Raw genomic sequence first — 19,821 nt, 5'->3', positions numbered from 1 at the left:
GCTCCTCCCAAATCCTCTGAACTCTGGAGCTCAACAGAGCCACGCATTTCCACCTCCATACTCCACCTGGTGGCCGTCAGACACATTACACTGTTCTCAAACCCACTGGAATGAGCTCATAGTTAAACATCTGTTGGTTTGTATCTTTCACTGTGCAGTTATGTTACCCGTAAGCAAACCCAAGGGAATTAATAAAACATACATGAGATGAATGTTTCATAAAAGAAGCAAGGTTTAATTTACAGTTTTACTAAATGTACATTTCTTTTGAAAAAGTGTCATTATACACAATAAATACAATACAAAATTAATCTGTAATACTATACTTCGAATTTTCTTACGGCCTTTTATCTCATTCTTATTTTTTTTTACATTATTATTGTTCTTTTTTCAATGTCATTGCTCTCGCTGTATTTGAATTGTCCACCAGGCGACAGAAGAAAGGGGCTGGAGGATTGACAGTGTGACAGGGAGAAATTAGGCAAAGACTCATAACAAAGGAAAAAGATCAACAATTAAAGACTGGCCTGGCATCGGTTGACAGATATGCATAATGTCCCAAACCTGGCAAAGTCAGCAACAAAGGTGTCTAAAAACATGTGCCTGGAAAATCAATGACGTTCAAACCAAACAAAAAGAGAGTTTTAGCATGTCAATTTCATCAATACATGTTCATTTTACACCTTGTTACAGTAATACAATTCCCAAGAGCAGCCACAAAGTAAACCACTTCACTATAAATCCAGCAGGCTCTGGACGGTACATCTAATCAGTTATATGCAACATGTATATGAAATGAAACATGTGAAGTGCCTGGTGGGAGATTTACAGACTAAACCAGAGTATGTTTCCAATGTTACGCATCACGCTACAGGGAAAGAGAATGAAGAAAGACGTGATGAATGGAATCTCTAAACCAGGTCAACCTCCCTCTCTCTCTCTCTTCCTCCCTATTTCTCTCTCTCTCTCCCTCCCTCCCTCTCCCTTTCTTTCTCTCTCCCTCTCCCTCCCTCCCCCCCCCCCTCTCTCTCCCCCCCTCTCCCTTCCTCTCTCTCCCTCCCTCCCCTCCTGATCAGGGTAACCCAGAGGGCAGCAGGAACCTACGAGTGATGCTGCGTTCTCGGCTCCTCTGTGGGCAGCTGAACAAGAGACCACGGAGGGCTGGGTGGACCGTCGTCAAAAACACATGACACATGTCACATGACAGAGGAATGTAGAAGAATGCAGGGAGAGAAAACGAAGAGCGAGAAATGAGTGACTCTTGACAGTAATAACTTCCGACCAATTCATCTTATTTCCTGACCGTAGAAGAGAAGAGCTCACAGTTGCAGCTTCAAGATTCTGACTTTCCACACAGACGATGCAGGACAGTTGCCCCCCCCCCCCACCCCCACCCCCCACCCCCCCCCCCCAGCCCCAGCCCCAGCGAGAGTACCGAGTCAAGTAGTAAACGACAAAGAAATCTTTTTGGACAATTCAAATGGACAAACTAGGCCGACACAGCTCAGCAGAGCACAGTGATTCTGTTCAGAATGTCCCCGTCTGTGTATGTGTGTGTGTATCAGTCTGCCCTCAGGCTGAGGGGCTGTTATCTGCTGTGAGTCTGGGGCACCAGGCTGCCGTTGTGACCGCGACCGGTGGCCAGGGAGGCGGACGACGACGAGGAGGACGAGGGGGGGACTGAGGGTCTGTGGGACGAGGCCCCTGAGGCGCCTGGCCGCTGGTGGTGGGACCGGGAGCTGCCACTTTTACTGCCCTGGCGGGTGGACGGCCCCTGCTGCAGGTTGAGGATGCTGTCGATGGCACTCTGCAGGTGGTCGGTCAGAGACTCGTCGGGCGGGCTGCCGCTGGAGAAGCTGGCGTTGTCCATGTCGGGGGAATCGGACTTGCAGCGTTTGGCAGGAAGCGAAGAGTCCCTGGCGAAGGACGACTCTGCCGGGGAGGGCGGCCCGGGGGCGTGCTGGTCCATCCGAAACGGCCCGCCTTCCCTCTGTCTGTTTTTACTGCTGACCCTCTTGTACTTCCCCGCGTCAGCACCAGGGTCCGCATGCCTCGCCTCCTCCTCCTCCTCCTCCCTGTCGGAGCGCCGCTGAGGCTGCAGGGGGGCTTTGACGCCGGGGGCGAAGACGTGGCCCAGGGCGTCGACCGAGTTCCCCAGCCTCCCCCCCTCGAGGCCTGGCTCAGCGTGTGGGTGAGAGGCCTCCCTGCTGCCTCTGTTCTCCAGCTTCACACTGGCTATCACAGTCCTGTCCGAGGCCGAGGGGGAGGATGGCGTCTGGGGTTTGGGGGGAGAGGAGACAGGCCTGGGGTAAGGCAGGCTGTCGCCCCCTCCCCCCGGTACCCCCGGACGGACGCGGGGGCTGATGTTCTCCCGGTAGGTCTTCCGTAGAGGCAGGCGACACGTGGTCTGGGGCGGGGTCGCCGTGGAGGCGGGGTTGCGTTTGACTCCGCTGACGTCGTGGTGCTCTAAAGTCCCGTTCATCTGAGCCATGGAGGGGGTGGAGGAGGGGGTGGAGGAAGACCAGGGGTGGGAGGAGGAGGAGGAGGGGGGGCGGGCAGCGCTGGGGGGAGCCTCGCCTCGCTGGGTGAGGTTGGATTGTGTGGTTTCGACAGAGGTCGTTGACGAGGAAGCAGCACTACAAGTTGTGGGAGGAGTCCTGATCACAGTAGTGATGGAAGGGGCTGCGGGGCTGGCCTTCGCTAGGGGTTGAGGCTGGGGTTGAGGCTGGGGTTGAGGCTGGGGCTGGGAATGGGTGTTGTGTTGGGGCTGAGTGTGGACCGGGTCCAAGGCGGTGTTGTGGACCACCTTGCTAAAGCCCGCCTCCTGTTTGATCTTCAGCTTCAAGCCGATTCGTCGGCGGGCCTCGTAGGTCTTGATGGGCGGTTTGCTAGTTCGCTGAGGGAGAGCGTCGTCGTCATCGGCCAATCGGGAGGAGGAGTAGGACGACGAGGGAGGCGGGGCGCGGCTGAAGGATGAGCTCTGCCTGGCAGCCTCAGCCGCGGGGGGTTTGACCCCTGGACCAGGGGCCGGAGAGCAGCTACTGGACCAGGACACCGAAGCCCCCCCTCCACCCTGCTTTATCACCAGCTTGGTGGAGGGGAAGTGGGATGGGGGCGGTGCCGGGGCGGGGGTCGTGCTGGGGGCGGGGGCAGGGGCTGGGGGGGGGACCGGGGGAGCAGGCGTTGGGGTAGATCCCGTGGGCACGGTAGGTGGCTCTGTTGCAGTAAATCCAGCCCTCCCAGAGCTGAGGGCAGCAGGCGGGGGGTGCTGGGAGGACACGGCAGACACACTCTCCAATATGCGCGAGTTGGCAACATACTCCTCTGGAGAGAGAGAGACAGAGAGAGAGACAGAGAGACACAGAGAGAGAGAGAGAGAGACAGAGAGAGAGAGACAGAGAGAAACATCATCATGAGGAGGGGGCTCAGTGGCAGAGCATTTGACTGCAGATCATTGCAAGTTCAAATCTCCCCGTATATTTCGCTTTGGATAAAAGCTTGCCAAATTTGCTAAACGAATGCATTATATTCCAGGACAGAAGGAGATATAGAGACCGAGAGTGTGTGAGTGTGTGAGTGTGTGAGAGTGTGAGAGTGTGAGAGTGTGTGAGTGTGTGAGTGTGTGAGTGTGTGAGTGTGTGAGTGTGTGAGTGTGTGAGTGTGAGAGTGTGAGAGTGTGTGAGTGTGTGAGTGTGAGAGTGTGTGAGTGTGTGAGTGTGAGAGTGTGTGAGTGTGTGAGTGTGTGAGTGTGAGAGTGTGAGAGTGTGAGAGTGTGAGAGTGTGAGAGTGTGTGCTTCCCAGGGTGCAGGTGGGGGTACCTGGTCTCTCCTTGGCCAGAACCCTGTCCTGACCCAGGGCGATCTTCTCCTCCTGGATGAACATCCGGTCGATCATCACCATCTCTGCCGAGGGACCCAGCCTCTGCTCGTGTGCCAACAACAAGCACGGGTTAAATACGCGTCACGGCCAGGTGGAACCAAGGCTGTGTAACTCGCAACTTGTAAACTTACTTTGGATTCCTCGAAGAGCAGGTGGCGGTACTTGTCGATCATCGCCTGCGTTCGCTTCAGGAGTTGACTGGAGACGCTCTCAAACTCATCGTCCACTGGGGAGGAAGAGAGGGGAGAATGTGGTCAGACTTGTGTATGTGTGTGTGTGTGTATGTGTGCATGCGTGTGTGTGTGTGTGTATGTGTGTGTGTGTATGTATGTGTGCGTGCGTGTGTATGCGTGTGTGTGTATGTATGTGTGTGTGTGTATGTATGTGTGCGTGCGTGTGTATGCGTGTGTGTGTATGTATGTGTGTGTGTGTATGTATGTGTGCGTGCGTGTGTATGCGTGTGTGTGTATGTATGTGTGTGTGTGTATGTATGTGTGCGTGCGTGTGTATGCGTGTGTGTGTATGTATGTGTGTGTGTGTATGTATGTGTGCGTGCGTGTGTGTATATATGTGTGTGCGTGTGCGTGGGGGGGGGGGGCAGTAGAGGCAGAGGGGGGCTGGGGAAGCTCGGGGGTTACCTCTGCGGTAGTCGTGGGGGGAGGACGCGGTGCCCTGGTAGAGGTGATAAGGCAGCAGTCTGTGCAGAGTGTCCTCGAAGGAGCGGAACGGAGCGCTTTGGTCTGGATACAGAACAGACCCCTGCTGCTTCCTAAGCTGCTCCAGCATCCTGCACACACACACACACACACACGCGCGCACACACACACGAGACAAACTTTTAAAACATGTTGATCGAACAGGGATTTACATCCTGTTTGCATATTTCATTTTAGTTACGTCATATGAGAAACACAAACTACCACTAGGTCTGATAACCAACGCCTTGCTCTAAACCAGTTCTGGCAGCAAACACACTAAACGCAGCTGAACCCAAACACACCTGGCTTCCTTGCTGGGCTCCATGCAGAAAGGCATCTTCAAAGTTGTCGTCTGTGACAAGAGGGGGAGAAAAAAGACAACATCAAGACCAGACTAAAGATCTCATCCACCGTGCCTGACCCCTGACCCCAGGCCTGCTCTGCACCCAGGCGTCCCCACTGTGACCTCACCTGGCTCTGGATGGGACCAGGGGAAGTCATGTGAGAGGGAGCCGTCCCCAACACCTGAATCTGCATCCCAGCTTTCCCCAGACACACCCCTCCCACTGAGCTGACCCCTCCCCCTGAGCTGACCCCTCCCCCTGAGCTGACCCCTCCCCCTGAGCTGACCTCTCCCCCTGAGCTGACCCCTCCCCCTGAGCTGACCCCTCCCCCTGAGCTGACCCCTCCCCCTGAGCTGACCCCTCCCCCTGAGCTGACCCCTCCCCCTGAGCTGACCCGTCCCCCTGAGCTGATCACACCAGCCCCACTGGGGCTGCAGTGGTCGTGGTACTCACCTGTACAGATTGTGTAAGGCTGGCTGGAGTAACCACCTGGTTAACTGGCCCACAGGGTCCTTGGGATCCTGAGAATACCTGCAGGTCGTTGGATGCTGAGGAGAGAAGTTGAAAATAGAAGTTGGAAGGGAGATTCTTTCAAAAAGAGAGTTAACAGGCAACCAAGAGCTGGTTACACTGACAAAAACATTCGGTATTAAATACTACATTCAATGTTAAGAATAGTGATGTCTGACCTGTGATAGGGGTCTTGACGAGCACTGATGTCTGTTGCAGAAGTGGGGGGAGCTGGAGAGGTGTGCCAGCGCTGGCTGCTGATGTCACACCCGGAGCGACAGGCACATCTTGCTGGGAGCCAAACGGAAGCTGCTTGGCCTGTAGGAGAATGTTCTGCTGCACCTGGGAGGAAGGAGGAGGAGGGGTTCAGAAACGCCCCCAGGCAGCCTCGCTCGGGGCGGTAAAGGACGCCGAACTGGACACACATTGGCCAGCGTGTGAGGGTGCTGTCTGAGAGGGGGCCGCTGTTACATTTACATTTAGTCATTTAGCAGACGCTCTTATCCAGAGCGACTTACAGTAAGTACAGGGACATTCCCCCCCGAGGCAAGTAGGGTGAAGTGCCTTGCCCAAGGACACAACGCCATTTTGCACGGCCAGGAATCGACCCGGCAACCTTCTGATTACGAGCCCGATTCCCTAACCGCTCAGCCACCTGACCCCTGGTTACCTGGTGCAGCTTCTCCAGTAGCTGCTTCTGCTGAGGCGAGGGCTGGGTGATGGTGGACAGCGTCTGGAGCTGAGCCGCTACCAGCTGGAGGTGGTGTTGCTGCTCGGCGGTCAGCCCCTGAAGAGGCACCTGGGCCTTCACCACAGTGCTGAGGGGGGGCGCCGCGAACTGGAACTGGGCCGGAGGAGGGGCCTGGGGGGGCTTGGGGGAGCAGGAGGCGGGAGGCATGTCGGGCTGGAAGGGAGCGGGCTGCGAGGGCGGTCGAGCCTGGGGCTGCAGCTGGAGCTGGACCTGGATGTGAGCCGGCGGGGGGTGCTGCTGCTGCTGCTGCTGGGGCTGAGGGGCTGGCTGGGGGGACCCGGGGAGCTGGTTGTGGACGATGAAGAGAGGGGGGAGGGAGGAGGGTGTGCAGGAGCGAGATGGAGTCTGGGCCTGGGCCTGGGGCTGAGACGGGGGGCGGGGCTGCTGGTGCTGCTGGTGCTGCTGGTGGTGGTGCGGGGACTGGATGTGCTGACCCAGGGTGAGCGGGGAGTGGGAAGGCTGGGGGCTGTCTGCCAGTGGAGGGGGGGCTGTGTGCGTGGCCAGGGGCTGAGAGGGGGACATGCTCTGGATTCGCAGGGGCTGTGGGTGACCAGTGGGAGGAACCTGAAGACATGGGATCCAAACAAACAAGGAGACCATCAGAGATAGAGCAAGGCCTCCAATCCAGAAACACAAAGATCAAACTAAATATTTGGACTGACATGTATTTACAGCAGAATAACAGGAGGCAAGAGGACTTCAAGCACAAAACCACACACACACACACACACACATCTGCAAGCAGAAAGAGATTCAGTCACAAACAGTACTACAGATAACACTAAAGCTAGCAAAATTGCCTGTGAATAGTGTAGCAAATCAGATTGAGGTCATCACAACCTTGAATTGCAAGTAATTTGAGATAAAGATAACAGCATAAAAACATCATTATAACTGTATTTGGATAATAATACAGCTGGCTCCTGTGATTAGCGAAAGGAAAACAGAGGGAACCAGCAAGGGGCAGAGGTCAGCAGGTCTGGGATGTAGCTTGTGTGATGATTGAAGGGTTTAGGGGAGCGGGTCATAGCTAGTCGTTAAGGGGGGGGGGGGGGGGGGGTGAAAGCTTTGGATTTAGTTCAAAACAAGAGATCTAGGCTACTGTGCTAGAGGTAGGGTGTACCAGCTGGGGGTAGGGTAGAGTTTACCAGCTGGGGGAAGAGTATACCAGCTGGGGGTAGGGTAGAGTTTACCAGCAGGGGGGAGGGTGTACCAGCTGGGGGTAGGGTAGAGTTTACCAGCAGGGGGGAGGGTGTACCAGCTGGGGGTAGGGTAGAGTTTACCAGCAGGGGGGAGGGTGTACCAGCTGGGGGTAGGGTAGAGTTTACCAGCTGGGGGAAGAGTATACCAGCTGGGGGTAGGGTAGAGTTTACCAGCAGGGGGAAGAGTATACTAGCTGGGGGAAGAGTTTACCAGCTGGGGGTAGGGTAGAGTTTACCAGCTGGGGGAAGAGTATACCAGCTGGGGGTAGGGTAGAGTTTACCAGCAGGGGGAAGAGTATACTAGCTGGGGGAAGAGTTTACCAGCTGGGGGTAGGGTAGAGTTTACCAGCAGGGGGAAGAGTATACTAGCTGGGGGAAGAGTTTACCAGCTGGGGGTAGGGTAGAGTATACCATCCTGGGTGTGCACAAGATGGAGGGTCAGTGAGTTGACCAGATGTGATCATGCAAAGACAGATGCCTGAGAGCCAGTGACAGGTCGAGTATTTAGGAGGATTACTCTAAAAGGCACAAGCATGAGTCATTAGCTGAAAACCACCAACATGCTCACAGCCATAGATACCCACTCACTGCATTTAGAGTCTGTTAGGCATCACTCATGTCAAAACAGTGAAACAGTGAGTATGATCAAGCCAACGTGCAGACACACACAAAGATGCAAACAGCCAGACACGTTAATAATACCACAGTTGTACGTATGGACAAAGGACATGGCAATGGAAATGAGGCAGGATTTGGACACCATGCACTACCATCGTCAGTTTGGCAGATAGAAGGAGAAGGATGAGAAGGAGGATGAAGAGGAGGAGAAGGAGGAAGAGGAGGAGAAGGAGGAGGAAGAAGAAGAGGAGGAGAAGGATGAAGAGGAGGAGAAGGAGGAGGATGAAGAGGAGAAGGAGGAAGAGGAGGAGAAGGAGGAGGATGAAGAGGAGGAGAAGGAGGAAGATGAGGAGAAGGAGGATGAAGAGGAGGAGAAGGAGGAAGATGAGGAGAAGGAGGAGGATGAAGAGGAGAAGGATGAAGAGGAGGAGAAGGAGAAGGATGAAGAGGAGGAGAAGGAGGAGGATGAAGAGGAGGAGAAGGAGGAAGATGAGGAGAAGGAGGAGGAAGAGGAGGAGAAGGATGAAGAGGAGGAGAAGGAGAAGGATGAAGAGGAGGAGAAGGAGGAGGATGAAGAGGAGGAGAAGGAGGAAGATGAGGAGAAGGAGGAGGAAGAGGAGGAGAAGGAGGAAGATGAGGAGAAGGAGGAGGATGAAGAGGAGGAGAAGGAGGAAGATGAGGAGAAGGAGGAGGAAGAAGAGAAGGTAAGCAGACCAAGTAGTAGTGACTTAGGGAGAGAGAAGGCTGCAGGGACAGACAGCACCCTAACGCAGTGGCAACGGCAGCGGCAGCAACAGGTGGGCGGGGCTTAGCATAAGGGGAAGGGGGGGGGGGGGGGCGTTTCTACCTGCTTTACCACTGTTGCCATGTGGGTGGGGCCAGGGGAGGGGCAGAGGCTGTGGCCCACCTGAGCCTCAGATATGAGGCCGTCATGGCCTGAGGGGGCCAGATCAGAGGTGCTGCTGCTGACGATAACAGACGCTGGTATGCCCACAGAGGGGGTGCAGTCATTCTCTGTTTGCTGGCGCTGGTCCTGACATGAGCATAATTACCAACGCAGGGGCAGGGGGTAAAATGATAAACCAGAGAGGTCAGACCAGGACACCACTCCGTGCAAGTTATCGTTTTCTTTTTTATTTGCCAATGTTAACTGTTCACAGACAGTGTAAACAAGCAGCAGACGGAGCACACTGACCTGTTGCAGGAACATTTGCAGGGACTCTTGGCTCAGGATCATGCTCGAGCCCTGGGGGGTGAACAGCACCCTGCCTGGGCTGTGCTGGGCCTGGCCCAGCCCCATGGCACTCACGGAGGACGAGGTGGACACAGACAAGGACGGAGAGGACGAGGGGACCGACACGGCCACGGAGGAGGGATGAGCAGCCTGCTCTGTGGTGCTCCCCAGCACGGTGATGCTCTCCCCGGGCTGGCCCTGGGCCATGACGGCCGCTCCGCTGCTGCTGGGGACTCCCCCCGCCTGGGGCTGCAGGGCAGGCTGCAAGCTGACGGCCGGGCTCAGGCCCTCCACCTGGCTCAGCATGGCCAGGGAGTTCTGGATGGGCATGCCCTGGATAACAGTCTGGGCATGGCCCGTGACAGGGTGGGTCTGTGTCTGGGTCTGGGCTATCGTGACAGGCATCTGGAAGAGAGTGGGGTGACCCATCTGGCCGGGCTGCAGCTGGATGTGTCCAGAGAGGATGTGGGCGGTGCCAGGGTGCCCCTGCGAGGCCAACACCTGGCTCAGGTTGATGTTCTGGTTGGCAGCGAGGATCTGGTTGGCGATGAGCTGCCCTCCGGGGCCCTGGCTGGTGATGATGTGGCCACCAGGGTGCTGGGTCAAGATCTGGCCCCCTGCCTGCAACTGAGGCAGCAGGAACTGATGGTTCTGACCCTGCAGAACCGTCTGGGAGGGAATAACGATGCTACCCGATTGATTCAACAAGTGCACACTGAGAGGCTTGCCTGACGTGTGGGCTCCTTGCTGCTTGAACAGGGTCTGTTGGAACTGGGGGCCCTGAGACGCAGCCTGTGTGCTCAGGACAACATTAGAGCCTGGCTTGCCCGTCAGAAAGGCTACATTCTGAGCAGCGGAAACTGGGACTTGCTGCACCCCTAGAGCCTTGTTGGCATCGTTTTGCAGGGGATGGGGCACTGGCTGCTGCTGCTGCTGCGGCTGCTGCTTGAAGATTTTGGGTTGGATGGCTCCCCCTTGGGGGGGTTTGGGTTGGATGGGGGTCGGAGTGCGTTGGATGATCTGCATGATTTGACCTTGCGCTTGTGCCTGGGGTCCGAGCCCCGTGCTCAGGGGGGTATTGCCGAAGCCCACGAGGCCAGCAGGAGTCGTCATAGTGCTGCTGCTGCTGCTGGTGCTGCTGCTGACGCATACCGCAGGTCCGTTTAAAGCAGGAGATCCCAGAGTGGCTTTGCCCCCTTGGATCAAAAGTCCCCCTCCAGAGCTCAGGACGGATCCTCCGAGCCCCGCCTGCGTCCCTGCGCCGGCAGCCTCAGGCCCCGGCTGGTGCAGCTGGTAGCCACCCATGGCTTTGGCCAGGATAGGCTGCCCAGACTGGTTTATAGTCATAACAGTGGGCTGACCCACTACTTGTATCTGTCCGATGCCCAAATGTCCAGACTGACTCCCATTAGGAAGAGCTTGGAGACTTGAAATCGGTTGAAGAGTTACATTTCCAAGGCCTACTTGCTGCATGAAGGGCTGAACACTTATAGCCTTGTTCATGACCTGGGACTGGAGCTGTAGGCCCTGATGAGCCAGGACTGATCCCAGCATGTCAGCCGTGGCATTGGGAGGTGTGGCAGTGATACTAGGGCCTGGCCCCGGGAAGATCGCTCCCCCGACACCTACTCCTATTCCTACACCGACTGCAGTGCCCCCAGCCCCAGACAGGCTGGCATCCGGTAGAGTCTGGACCACCTGTGCCAGGCCCGGTATGCCAAAGGATCCCAGGTCCAGCTCTTCCTCGGCCTCCTGCAGGCTCTGCTCTGTGATATTGGCCTCCGCCAGGCTCTGCTGCAGGATGTCACACGGCTCGTGATTGGTCCCGATGCCGTTGCTCCCGCCTTCCCCGCCACCCGGAGAGCCGCCCAGGATGTCATCGTCCTCCAGGAAGTCCAGGTCCACGCTGACTCTGGGCAGGCCTGGCGGCTCGCTGACAGACAGCTGGACGGCCGGCTGGATCTCGGGAACATGGTCCTAGGGGACAAGAGAGTCAAATTGAAGCCCAGTGACGGTGAGTAGGGAAGATGGCATGGGATGAAGAGGAATGGAGCTGCTGGTGACAGAAAGATGTTGACAAAGCAGGCCCCTTAAACTTCCCGGGGTCACACCGGGGTCAACTGGAGCTTGGAGACGGTGGACGTATGTTATTGGGAGGGCGGGGGGGGGGGGGGACGCATGCTACACATATGGAGGGAGACAGAAGGATGGGGGATGTTACTCACCCCAGCAGTAGAGAAGAACGAGCTTGAGGGGTCACTTGAGCCATCCAAAAGGTCATCAGTGTCCAGCTACAGACAGACACACCCAGGATAGGACAGACAGGACACACCCAGGATAGGACAGACAGGACACACCCAGGATAGGACAGACAGGACACACCCAGGATAGGACAGACAGGACACACCCAGGATAGGACAGACAGGACACACCCAGGATAGGACAGACAGGACACACCCAGGATAGGACAGGACACCACAGACAGCCCGGCAGGAGGGGAAACGCCACAAGGACAAGACAGAGGGGAATGCAGACAGGCCATCAAACAGAGTACAGCAGAAAGGACAGCACAGACCCGACGATCAACCAAAGATCCAAGACAAGACACCGAAGTCAAAGTATAAAATGAGCAGAAACAAAAGGATAGTACGAAAACAAATATTGCAAGCATTAGATTAGTTTCTGTCCTTTTGTGTATTAATAAAAGGGGGAAACGGAGGGATGAATAGAGTGCAATCAAACAGTACAGACACCCATAAGCAGAGGATTGAGAGAAGAACACAAGTCTCCTGGGGGGGGTAAAGGGAGGTGGTATATGGCCTGTGTGCTCCGTGTTGTCACTCAGACAGATATTAAAAATATCCATCCTACCGTTTACCCAATTGGCAGGTACAGTTCTAGCCCCGCATAAATCAAAAGCCTTTGAAGACCTAGCAGAGAATACTCACATGGGTCTCTGATCCATGAAGAAAGTCGTTGAGTGCTTGAGGGTCACTGTAGGAGAGGGACATCAGTAAGGATTGGTCCAATGTTGTATCACACATGAACACAACCAATGCCTGTCTGGTGGCACACAAACTTACCAAATTACATCTAGCAGGCACCTGCCGTCTTCATCATCCATGTCAACTGTAAAACATGACGGACAAAAAGACAGTGTTTATAGTAGCACAAATAAGATGAACTTAGCAGGGCTAAACTCCCTTCACACCCACAAAGTTAGGTATGTTGTTACAAACTTGATCTCAGCCAAGACTGAGGCAGAAGTGAAGGGAGAAGAGATATTATTCTTTCCAGGGTTAGCCTAAATCCCTTAATGTGTCTGACTTAAAGCATGACAGACAGGAAAAAAGTGTACCTCAACACTAATACTAAAGTAACAAATGTAAGTCTATTGCTCACATTCTGCAACAGATTGATGGGATGTTGGAAGTGCATTGCTTAAAGGTGAAATGAGGTCAATCATAAGTGATAAGTATAAGCTAACAGTCCTGAGAACTACATGGGTTATTTTCTTTCAAGGTTTAGTCTAATTGTTTTGTAATAGATACTTTTGAAGTAATATCTTTCAGAGGTTTGCTATCCAACAAAATAAGAGAAACAGAAACCGTTTCCAACAGTCTACCAAAATCAATTTCTGACGAATACCCATGTTTCACCGAGTTCTCCTGATTTCTAAGTCCACAATGAAATAGTTCAGTAGTCAAAAAAACAAAGTAAAACGGCTCATAATCAAGCAAAATCATCACGCAAATAAAACAATAGTTTGGAAAAAGATAAGTGAATTAAGAACATAGTACAGCATCCGATCAACAGCAAACTGAATCTGAACCCTAAGTGATCAGCTGGCAAAATATTGTATAAAGTATGAAGTAGTACACATTACGCCGTATATTGGTGGTGTGTACTGTGTAAAGTCATCAAGTCACAAGACAATAAAGAGCTGCTGCAATCCCGCATTTTTAAACACTACATTGTAAACACCCAATCATTACATATACCTATGGCAATAAAATTACGTTTTGATTAATCAAGAGTGTAACACAACAGAACGTGAAAACGCGGGGTTTTGACCCATGGACTATTTTTGTTGTCTGTGACTAGCTAGCTTTATTACCAGCCCATAACAACCAACCAAAACAAGATGCGTAGCAAACCTCTTTTAAGAATAAGGGGGCTTAAAACATGAGCACTCCGCGCTCCGACACCTCATCCAATTGTATCCCAAATTGCCGCTCTTACGAAGGCAACGTTCGTAGCCATTACATTGCAATGAAGAAGTGCTGCGCAGGATATGAATGGAGGGATACTGCGAAGCGACTAGAGCTAACTAGCTAGCATTGCATAGAGCTTATAATACATCAAGATCATAGCTATACTGCACGCCAGCTAACGTTTTGCACTTTACCGCTTCACTCTAAAATAGTGTGTATGCATCTCACAATTCGATATCCGCTAATCATCCTTGTTTTTAAAACGGTTAGATATAACCAGCTTGATAGTCTTCAATTACGTTAGCTAACGGTAGCTAACTAGCAAGCTAGCTTTGGTTAGCTAAGGAGTCTTGCTTACGGACTATCAACATTTTGTGTTGATTCAGACGCAGCCAATACATCTGACATTCAAAACAAATCATGACCCGATAGGGTTTATCAAAACATTTGCATTGTACGTTTGCATTTAAGCAGAATTTACAACGGGCAGCAATATGCTTGCTTTAAATGCAATTGCGTAGCTATCTTTGCAAGCAAAATATGAGTTAATGTTGGAATACTCTTGGATCAGGGGGGTATGCTTGGGAATTCGTTGGAAAATGAGTATGTTTTCCTGAGCGTGCAGGACTACAGCATTTGACCCTGGAAGATGCAAGGTTTGGCATCTGCCTGCAGTATGCAAATGTTACAGCTTTATTATAGTTATTCTGATTAATAGAGAAATTGCTACATTGTAGCAAACTCACCCGAGACGATTGAGGTGCAGGCAGCGCGGGGTCTCCAGGACAGCCTCGCACGGGCTTCCATACAGGACCCAACTACAGGCAGGAAACTGAGGACCATTGCATTTGCCTGACCAAAAAGATTGACAGAGTGTTTCCATATCCCGTTGCAATAAATCTAAGAAGACTCTTTCGTCGGTTATACTGTGTTTGGCCTGATGACTAGGATTATCCATTATCAATATACTTTCGTAACTACATTTGTTTTGGCTTTCAAAGTGGCCCAGTCAATTCAACTCACATCCTCCCGCAGATTAATTACATACACAAAGTTACTGCAATGAATTTAGCTTTGGATTCAAGTTGGTTTATTTCAAGTTTGGAAAGAGTTGACTTCCAACGTATAAATACTGATTTGGACCCATATTGATCAACCACTTAACTTACTATACATAAACTTCATTTCAACATATACCCTTCTCATGCTTTTTACTGACATCTACCGGTGATCGAAAACTGAAATAAATATTCGGAAATATCCGATACGAATATCCTCGATAGAGCCATCTGATCCACGCTTTACAAATGTATCGCTAAAACAACAGGCAGCGGGTCCGTCAAATTCGTCATATCCCACCCCACGTGACATAGGTGATGCCAACAGTACAGTGAGTGCATCAGTTGATACTTTTTTGTAGATTCCCAGATACCCGCTTGTTATCACTGTAAAGTAATATTTGAAATACAGTATACCACAATGGATAACTCTGGAAAAGAAAAAGAAGCATTGGTTCTAATGGCTGAAGCTGAAAAGAAAGTTAAATCTTCCCAGTCATTTTTTGGGGCTCTTTTTGGGTAAGCGTTCCATTTCTACTTGCTAGCTAGCTTTCTTTAGACAGTAGGCTAACCAACGTTATCGAACTTGCTGTCGTCAGCTAAGGAAGGTGGAGAGCTACTTAACTTATAGACTATACAATTACAGAGGAACTAATTGACATAAATGTGTCATTACATCAGTGTTAATATATATTAATATGTTGGGTTTAGCATATTGTTGGATTTGTGCAACTGATACCCTCGTTAGCATGATAGTCATTTGGTTTGAGTGTTTTCGTATAGTGTTCCAGGGCCGCCCGGTGTCGTGGTGAGGTAATGCGTTGTTGACAAAGACTGATATGCCATCAAAGTTTCAGGTCCCGATGACCTGGGTGTTGACTTGCCATTGCCCTTATAATACACAAAACGAGGTGTCCTATATTAGCTAGCTACACACACTTGTTAGCTTATAAGTATTGGCTAGTAAGTAGAATTAGCATACTTAAGTGTTTTGTCCTGCAGTTATTTACACTAACTTAAAACTAGCTAGCCTGTTAAGATGATTTCTCGAAAGGTGTCTTTTGGTTTTTTTTCCTCGGAGATACTTAACTTACAGCTCAAGTTGCTTACTAACTTTCAGGCTAAACCTGTTATACGGATCCTAAGTCGAGTCTACAGTAGGCTAGTTACAGTACTTGTGTCAAAACACGATTTCGAAATCTGTCACCATCTTATTTATGCCGTAGTCTTGATGATCCAGCAGTCGGGTAGCTAAAAAAAAGCCAAGAAAATCACTGTCATGGTGAATAAAATATCTGTCAGTATAACAAAACTAAAATAGAAAAAAGTAAAATATACATCTTGAAGGCAACGAACTAACTCGCACTAATTATGTTCTTATTGTTCACAAAACAATTTTTTTAATTTTACGGAATAATTTTGCAAACCTTTTTAGTGCACGAGTGTGCTAGGTTGAGTAGACCAAGGTCTATTAGGTATATTATATATATATTAATTTCTCCTGTTCTTGTTATTTCAGAGGCTCCTCAAAGATGGAGGAGGCGTGTGACTTGTATGCAAGGGCTGCCAATATGTTCAAGATGGCCAAGAATTGGTGTGGTAAGAGATGATGTAGACAAAGTTTCATGCATTTTACATGCTGTATTTACATGTATTCACTTTGAAGCCAATTTTATCCAAAGCGGTGTACAGGGGGGTGGTGTGGGAACAACTCACATTTATTATTATCAAAATGGTTTTTCTATTTTGGTTGGAAATGTGTGTTTCAGCTGCAGGAAATGCCTTTTCTCAGGCTGCCCTCCTTCATCTGCAAATGCAAAGCAAACATGATGCGGCCAGTAACTTCATTGATGCTGGGAATTCTTTCAAAAAGGCTGATCCACAAGGTATTACTCATGCTCACAAAGTTATATCACTTTTAGTTGTCCAAGCAAAACCAGTACATCCTTTTAGTCCATGCCAATTTATTCTGGGAGTTTACTATTTCTTATATGGTGAATCGCACCATACCTGTAACTCAATGACTTTTTCTCTAACTGTCATTCTTTTCTATAACTTTTCTCTCTCTCCCGTAGAGGCCATAAACTGTCTAAACCGGGCTATTGAGATATATACAGACATGGTGAGATTCTCCACATTTGAGTAAACACTATTGCACTTGTGTGATGCACAGTGGTTTGGGTTACTTTAAATCACATTAATGTTGTTCTTACAATGCACGTTCTGTCAATTTTGAGTTTCTCTACTTACATTTTTAGGGAAGGTTCACAATTGCTGCGAAACATCACATTACCATCGCTGAAGTTTATGAGACTGAACTGGTGGACATTGACAAGGTCAGAGAAAAATTTAGTTGATGCCGTTTTCACATATTATTAAGATATATCTCAGTCACATGCATCATAATCTCCCTCTCTTCTTGTCTATAGTAAGTTGCTGACTCCAAATCGGATTTAACCCCACATATGTTTGTCAGACTGAGTGGTTGATATGTTCCCTGCTAACCAAACATCCGTTGTGCTCTCTCTCTCTCTCTCTCTCTCTCTCTCTCTCTCTCTCTCTCTCTCTGTCTGTGTGTGTCTCTCTTGGCAGGCCATTGCTCACTATGAACAGGCAGCAGACTATTACAAAGGGGAGGAATCCATTAGGTAGGCACAAGACATATAGAGAGACACATTTGTGTCTTTGACTGTCTCTTGTGAATGAGCGTGCTAAAGTACTTGTCTTTTTACCTGGCCTGTCAGCTCAGCTAACAAGTGCCTTCTCAAAGTGGCAACCTACGCAGCTCAGCTGGAGCAGTACCCGAAAGCTATTGAGATCTATGAGCAGGTGAACACTCATATTCTTTGGATAATTCATTAATAAACTAAGATACAGGACATTATTGTTTGTGTGATTCTGTTTTATAACAAACAAGTAGATGTAACATTCAGTTCAGGGGAGTGATGTGTCATACAAGGTAGTGCTGCAGACATGTTTTTATGTGAAATTTCGTTTTTTTTGTAGGTTGGAACCTATGCAATGGACAGCACCCTTCTGAAGTACAGTGCAAAGGACTACTTCTTCAAGGCAGCTCTCTGTCACTTCTGTGTGGATATGCTGAATGCCAAAGTAAGTCATTCCCACTACATTTTACATTTAGTCATTTAGCAGACGCTCTTATCCAGAGCGACTTACAGTAAGTACAGGGACATTCCCCCGAGGCAAGTAGGGTGAAGTGCCTTGCCCAAGGACACAACGTCATTTTTGCACGGCTGGGAATCGAACCAACAACCTTCTGATTAATAGCCCGACTCCCTAACCGCTTAGCCATCTGACTCCCACTATGACATGTCTGTCTGAGTCCCAACGGCCAACTGACTGTTTCAGCTGAAACGTCTGTGCTTTTCCTCCTAGCTTGCTTTGCAAAAGTATGAAGAAATGTTTCCCGCCTTTCCCGATTCTCGAGAATACAAACTGCTAAAGGTTAGTGTCTGTGTTAACTTCTAGATGTTGAATGAGGTGCTTGGTTTTTTATTATAGAGTATATTAAAACGTGTTGTATACCACTGTATATGTAACAAAAAGAAGTAGTATATTACAAAATATTTATGGATGTACAACTTTTTCGTCTTTTCTCGTACCAGAAACTTTTAGATGCCTATGAGGAACAAAACGTGGAAGCGTATACTGATTCAGTAAGGGAAACTGCTGTCTACAGTATGCAATACAATAGCTTTCAAAAATAAAAAGTGAAATCTGATATTTTAGTAAGATTTTCCTCTGCCTATTACACAGGTAAAGGAATATGACACTATTTCACGGTTGGACCAGTGGCTCACTACTATGCTTCTCCGTATCAAGAAAACCATACAGGACGACGAGAGCGACCTTCGTTAATGTCTGGCATAAGTCTCTATGTTTTTTCTGCTTTTGCCTCCCTACTTTATTGTGCCTTTTCAACAGAGAGCATTTTTGCCTCTGATATATCCTCATATTCTTCATCAACTACAGCTCTGGAAAAAATCAAGAGGCCGCTGCACTTTTGTCTTTCTTTAAAAATATTTTGAGTGAGGAACAGAAGGGTAAAATTTGCAGTGCCCTGTTAACCTTTCTGTTTTTGAAAGGAAAATAAAGGTGCAGCGGTCTCTTAATTACAAGAGCTGTATGTGTTGATTACACAATGTTGTGCCTCCAACCAAAAAAGTGTTTAACCACCCAGCTACTCTGATTGGCCCAGCAACTACTACTAGCAATATTTGTGGTCATTTCTCCTGTTGATGAACACCCTCCTTGGGTGTAACTGTGTTTTGAAGATATAAATATGACAACAGTGAACCCAGCCAATAATGGAGTGCCTTGGACTACCCCCTTCAGAAGAGTAACGCCTGTCATAAGTGTCTTAAGTGTTCCTACAGGAAGTACCTTTGTACTCGACCCTTAGGAATGATGGACTGCTAGGCCTAGTTTTGATGATTTGAAAATGCTTATTTTCCTGCGTGAGGTAGTTGCCGATCTTTTATAGTTAAATAAGTAAACACGTGTACAGCTGTTATCATTCCTGTTTTATCAGATCACTGTGTTGTATCAGCGGGGTGAAAGAAACGATGTATTAATATCATAAGAACTGGGCCTTAAGATTTAATTTGATATTCACAAAGTGGCCTTGGAAAAGCAAATTTCTTATTATTGTTATGATGTTGATTATGTGTGTGATCATATTAAATGTGTTTAACGTTACAGGCTATTCTCCCTAATGCTGACATGAATGCATCCTATGTTAACAAATAGGCTTTTTAGAACAAATGAATATTGCCGCATTTCTTTATTCCATTGCTATTTGAAGTGCTATTTTGAAATGATACTTTTGTCTCTGATAACTGAAGCTTATATAAACTTCATTGACTAAAGATACCAGGCAATATGTTAAAAAATGTCCGATTTATTTTGAGCTGTTGGTGTAAAGATGGACAACCAATTTCAGTCACTACAGTGATCTATACCCTCCAATGCCTTACTATTAGGCCAATCACAAAAGGGTTTGAAAATAGTCAAATTACGAATTTGAAGATTTCATTAAACGGTTTCTTATTTATTGGGTATGTTTTTGACCACTGAGTCTGACATTCAAATCATAAATTAAGCTTTACATTTTCATCTGTATCAGGTAGCCTACCATTTTGGGATTCAATCATATCCCAAGTACATTTACATTTAGTCATTTAGCAGACGCTCTTATCCAGAGCGACTTACAGTAAGTACAGGGACATTCCCCGAGGCAAGTAGGGTGAAGTGCCTTGCCCAAGGACAGAACGTCAGTTTTCACAGCCAGGA

General features: G+C 49.4%; 2 protein-coding genes across 7 annotated transcripts; one reads left to right on the top strand and one right to left on the bottom strand.

Moving 5' to 3' along the window:
- Window positions 1-1,399: 1,399 nt before the first annotated feature.
- Window positions 1,400-14,766, bottom strand: bicra (BRD4 interacting chromatin remodeling complex associated protein). 5 transcript variants are annotated; one of them, XM_062472408.1, is made up of 14 exons: window positions 14,197-14,766; window positions 12,320-12,365; window positions 12,185-12,230; window positions 11,462-11,527; window positions 9,198-11,213; window positions 8,850-9,035; window positions 6,102-6,746; window positions 5,611-5,773; window positions 5,375-5,469; window positions 4,880-4,929; window positions 4,518-4,666; window positions 4,011-4,105; window positions 3,819-3,924; window positions 1,400-3,324 (listed from the first exon to the last, which is right to left on the bottom strand). In XM_062472408.1, exons 1-14 carry the CDS (start codon window positions 14,291-14,293, stop codon window positions 1,589-1,591), a joined length of 5,496 nt encoding a protein of 1,831 aa, XP_062328392.1. In that variant the 5' UTR covers window positions 14,294-14,766; the 3' UTR covers window positions 1,400-1,588. The 5 variants fall into 5 exon arrangements, with proteins under 5 accessions (XP_062328392.1, XP_062328393.1, XP_062328394.1 ...); XM_062472409.1 differs by having other exon boundaries at window positions 3,819-3,921; XM_062472410.1 differs by having other exon boundaries at window positions 8,859-9,035.
- A 41-nt stretch (window positions 14,767-14,807) lies between these two features.
- napab (N-ethylmaleimide-sensitive factor attachment protein, alpha b) lies at window positions 14,808-19,582 on the top strand. 2 transcript variants are annotated; one of them, XM_062472424.1, is made up of 11 exons: window positions 14,808-15,027; window positions 16,028-16,107; window positions 16,278-16,394; window positions 16,584-16,630; window positions 16,767-16,844; window positions 17,101-17,156; window positions 17,253-17,337; window positions 17,515-17,619; window positions 17,905-17,973; window positions 18,135-18,185; window positions 18,286-19,582. In XM_062472424.1, the coding sequence occupies exons 1-11, from the start codon at window positions 14,930-14,932 to the stop codon at window positions 18,385-18,387; spliced, it is 888 nt and encodes a 295-aa protein (XP_062328408.1). In that variant the 5' UTR covers window positions 14,808-14,929; the 3' UTR covers window positions 18,388-19,582. The 2 variants fall into 2 exon arrangements, with proteins under 2 accessions (XP_062328408.1, XP_062328409.1); XM_062472425.1 differs by lacking the exons at window positions 14,808-15,027; window positions 16,028-16,107; window positions 16,584-16,630 and having other exon boundaries at window positions 16,338-16,394.
- Window positions 19,583-19,821: the final 239 nt, after the last annotated feature.

The sequence above is a fragment of the Osmerus eperlanus genome, chromosome 11, assembly GCF_963692335.1.
Source record: "Osmerus eperlanus chromosome 11, fOsmEpe2.1, whole genome shotgun sequence".
Taxonomy (NCBI): domain Eukaryota; kingdom Metazoa; phylum Chordata; class Actinopteri; order Osmeriformes; family Osmeridae; genus Osmerus; species Osmerus eperlanus.
This window is presented reverse-complemented; position numbering and strand designations above follow the sequence as displayed.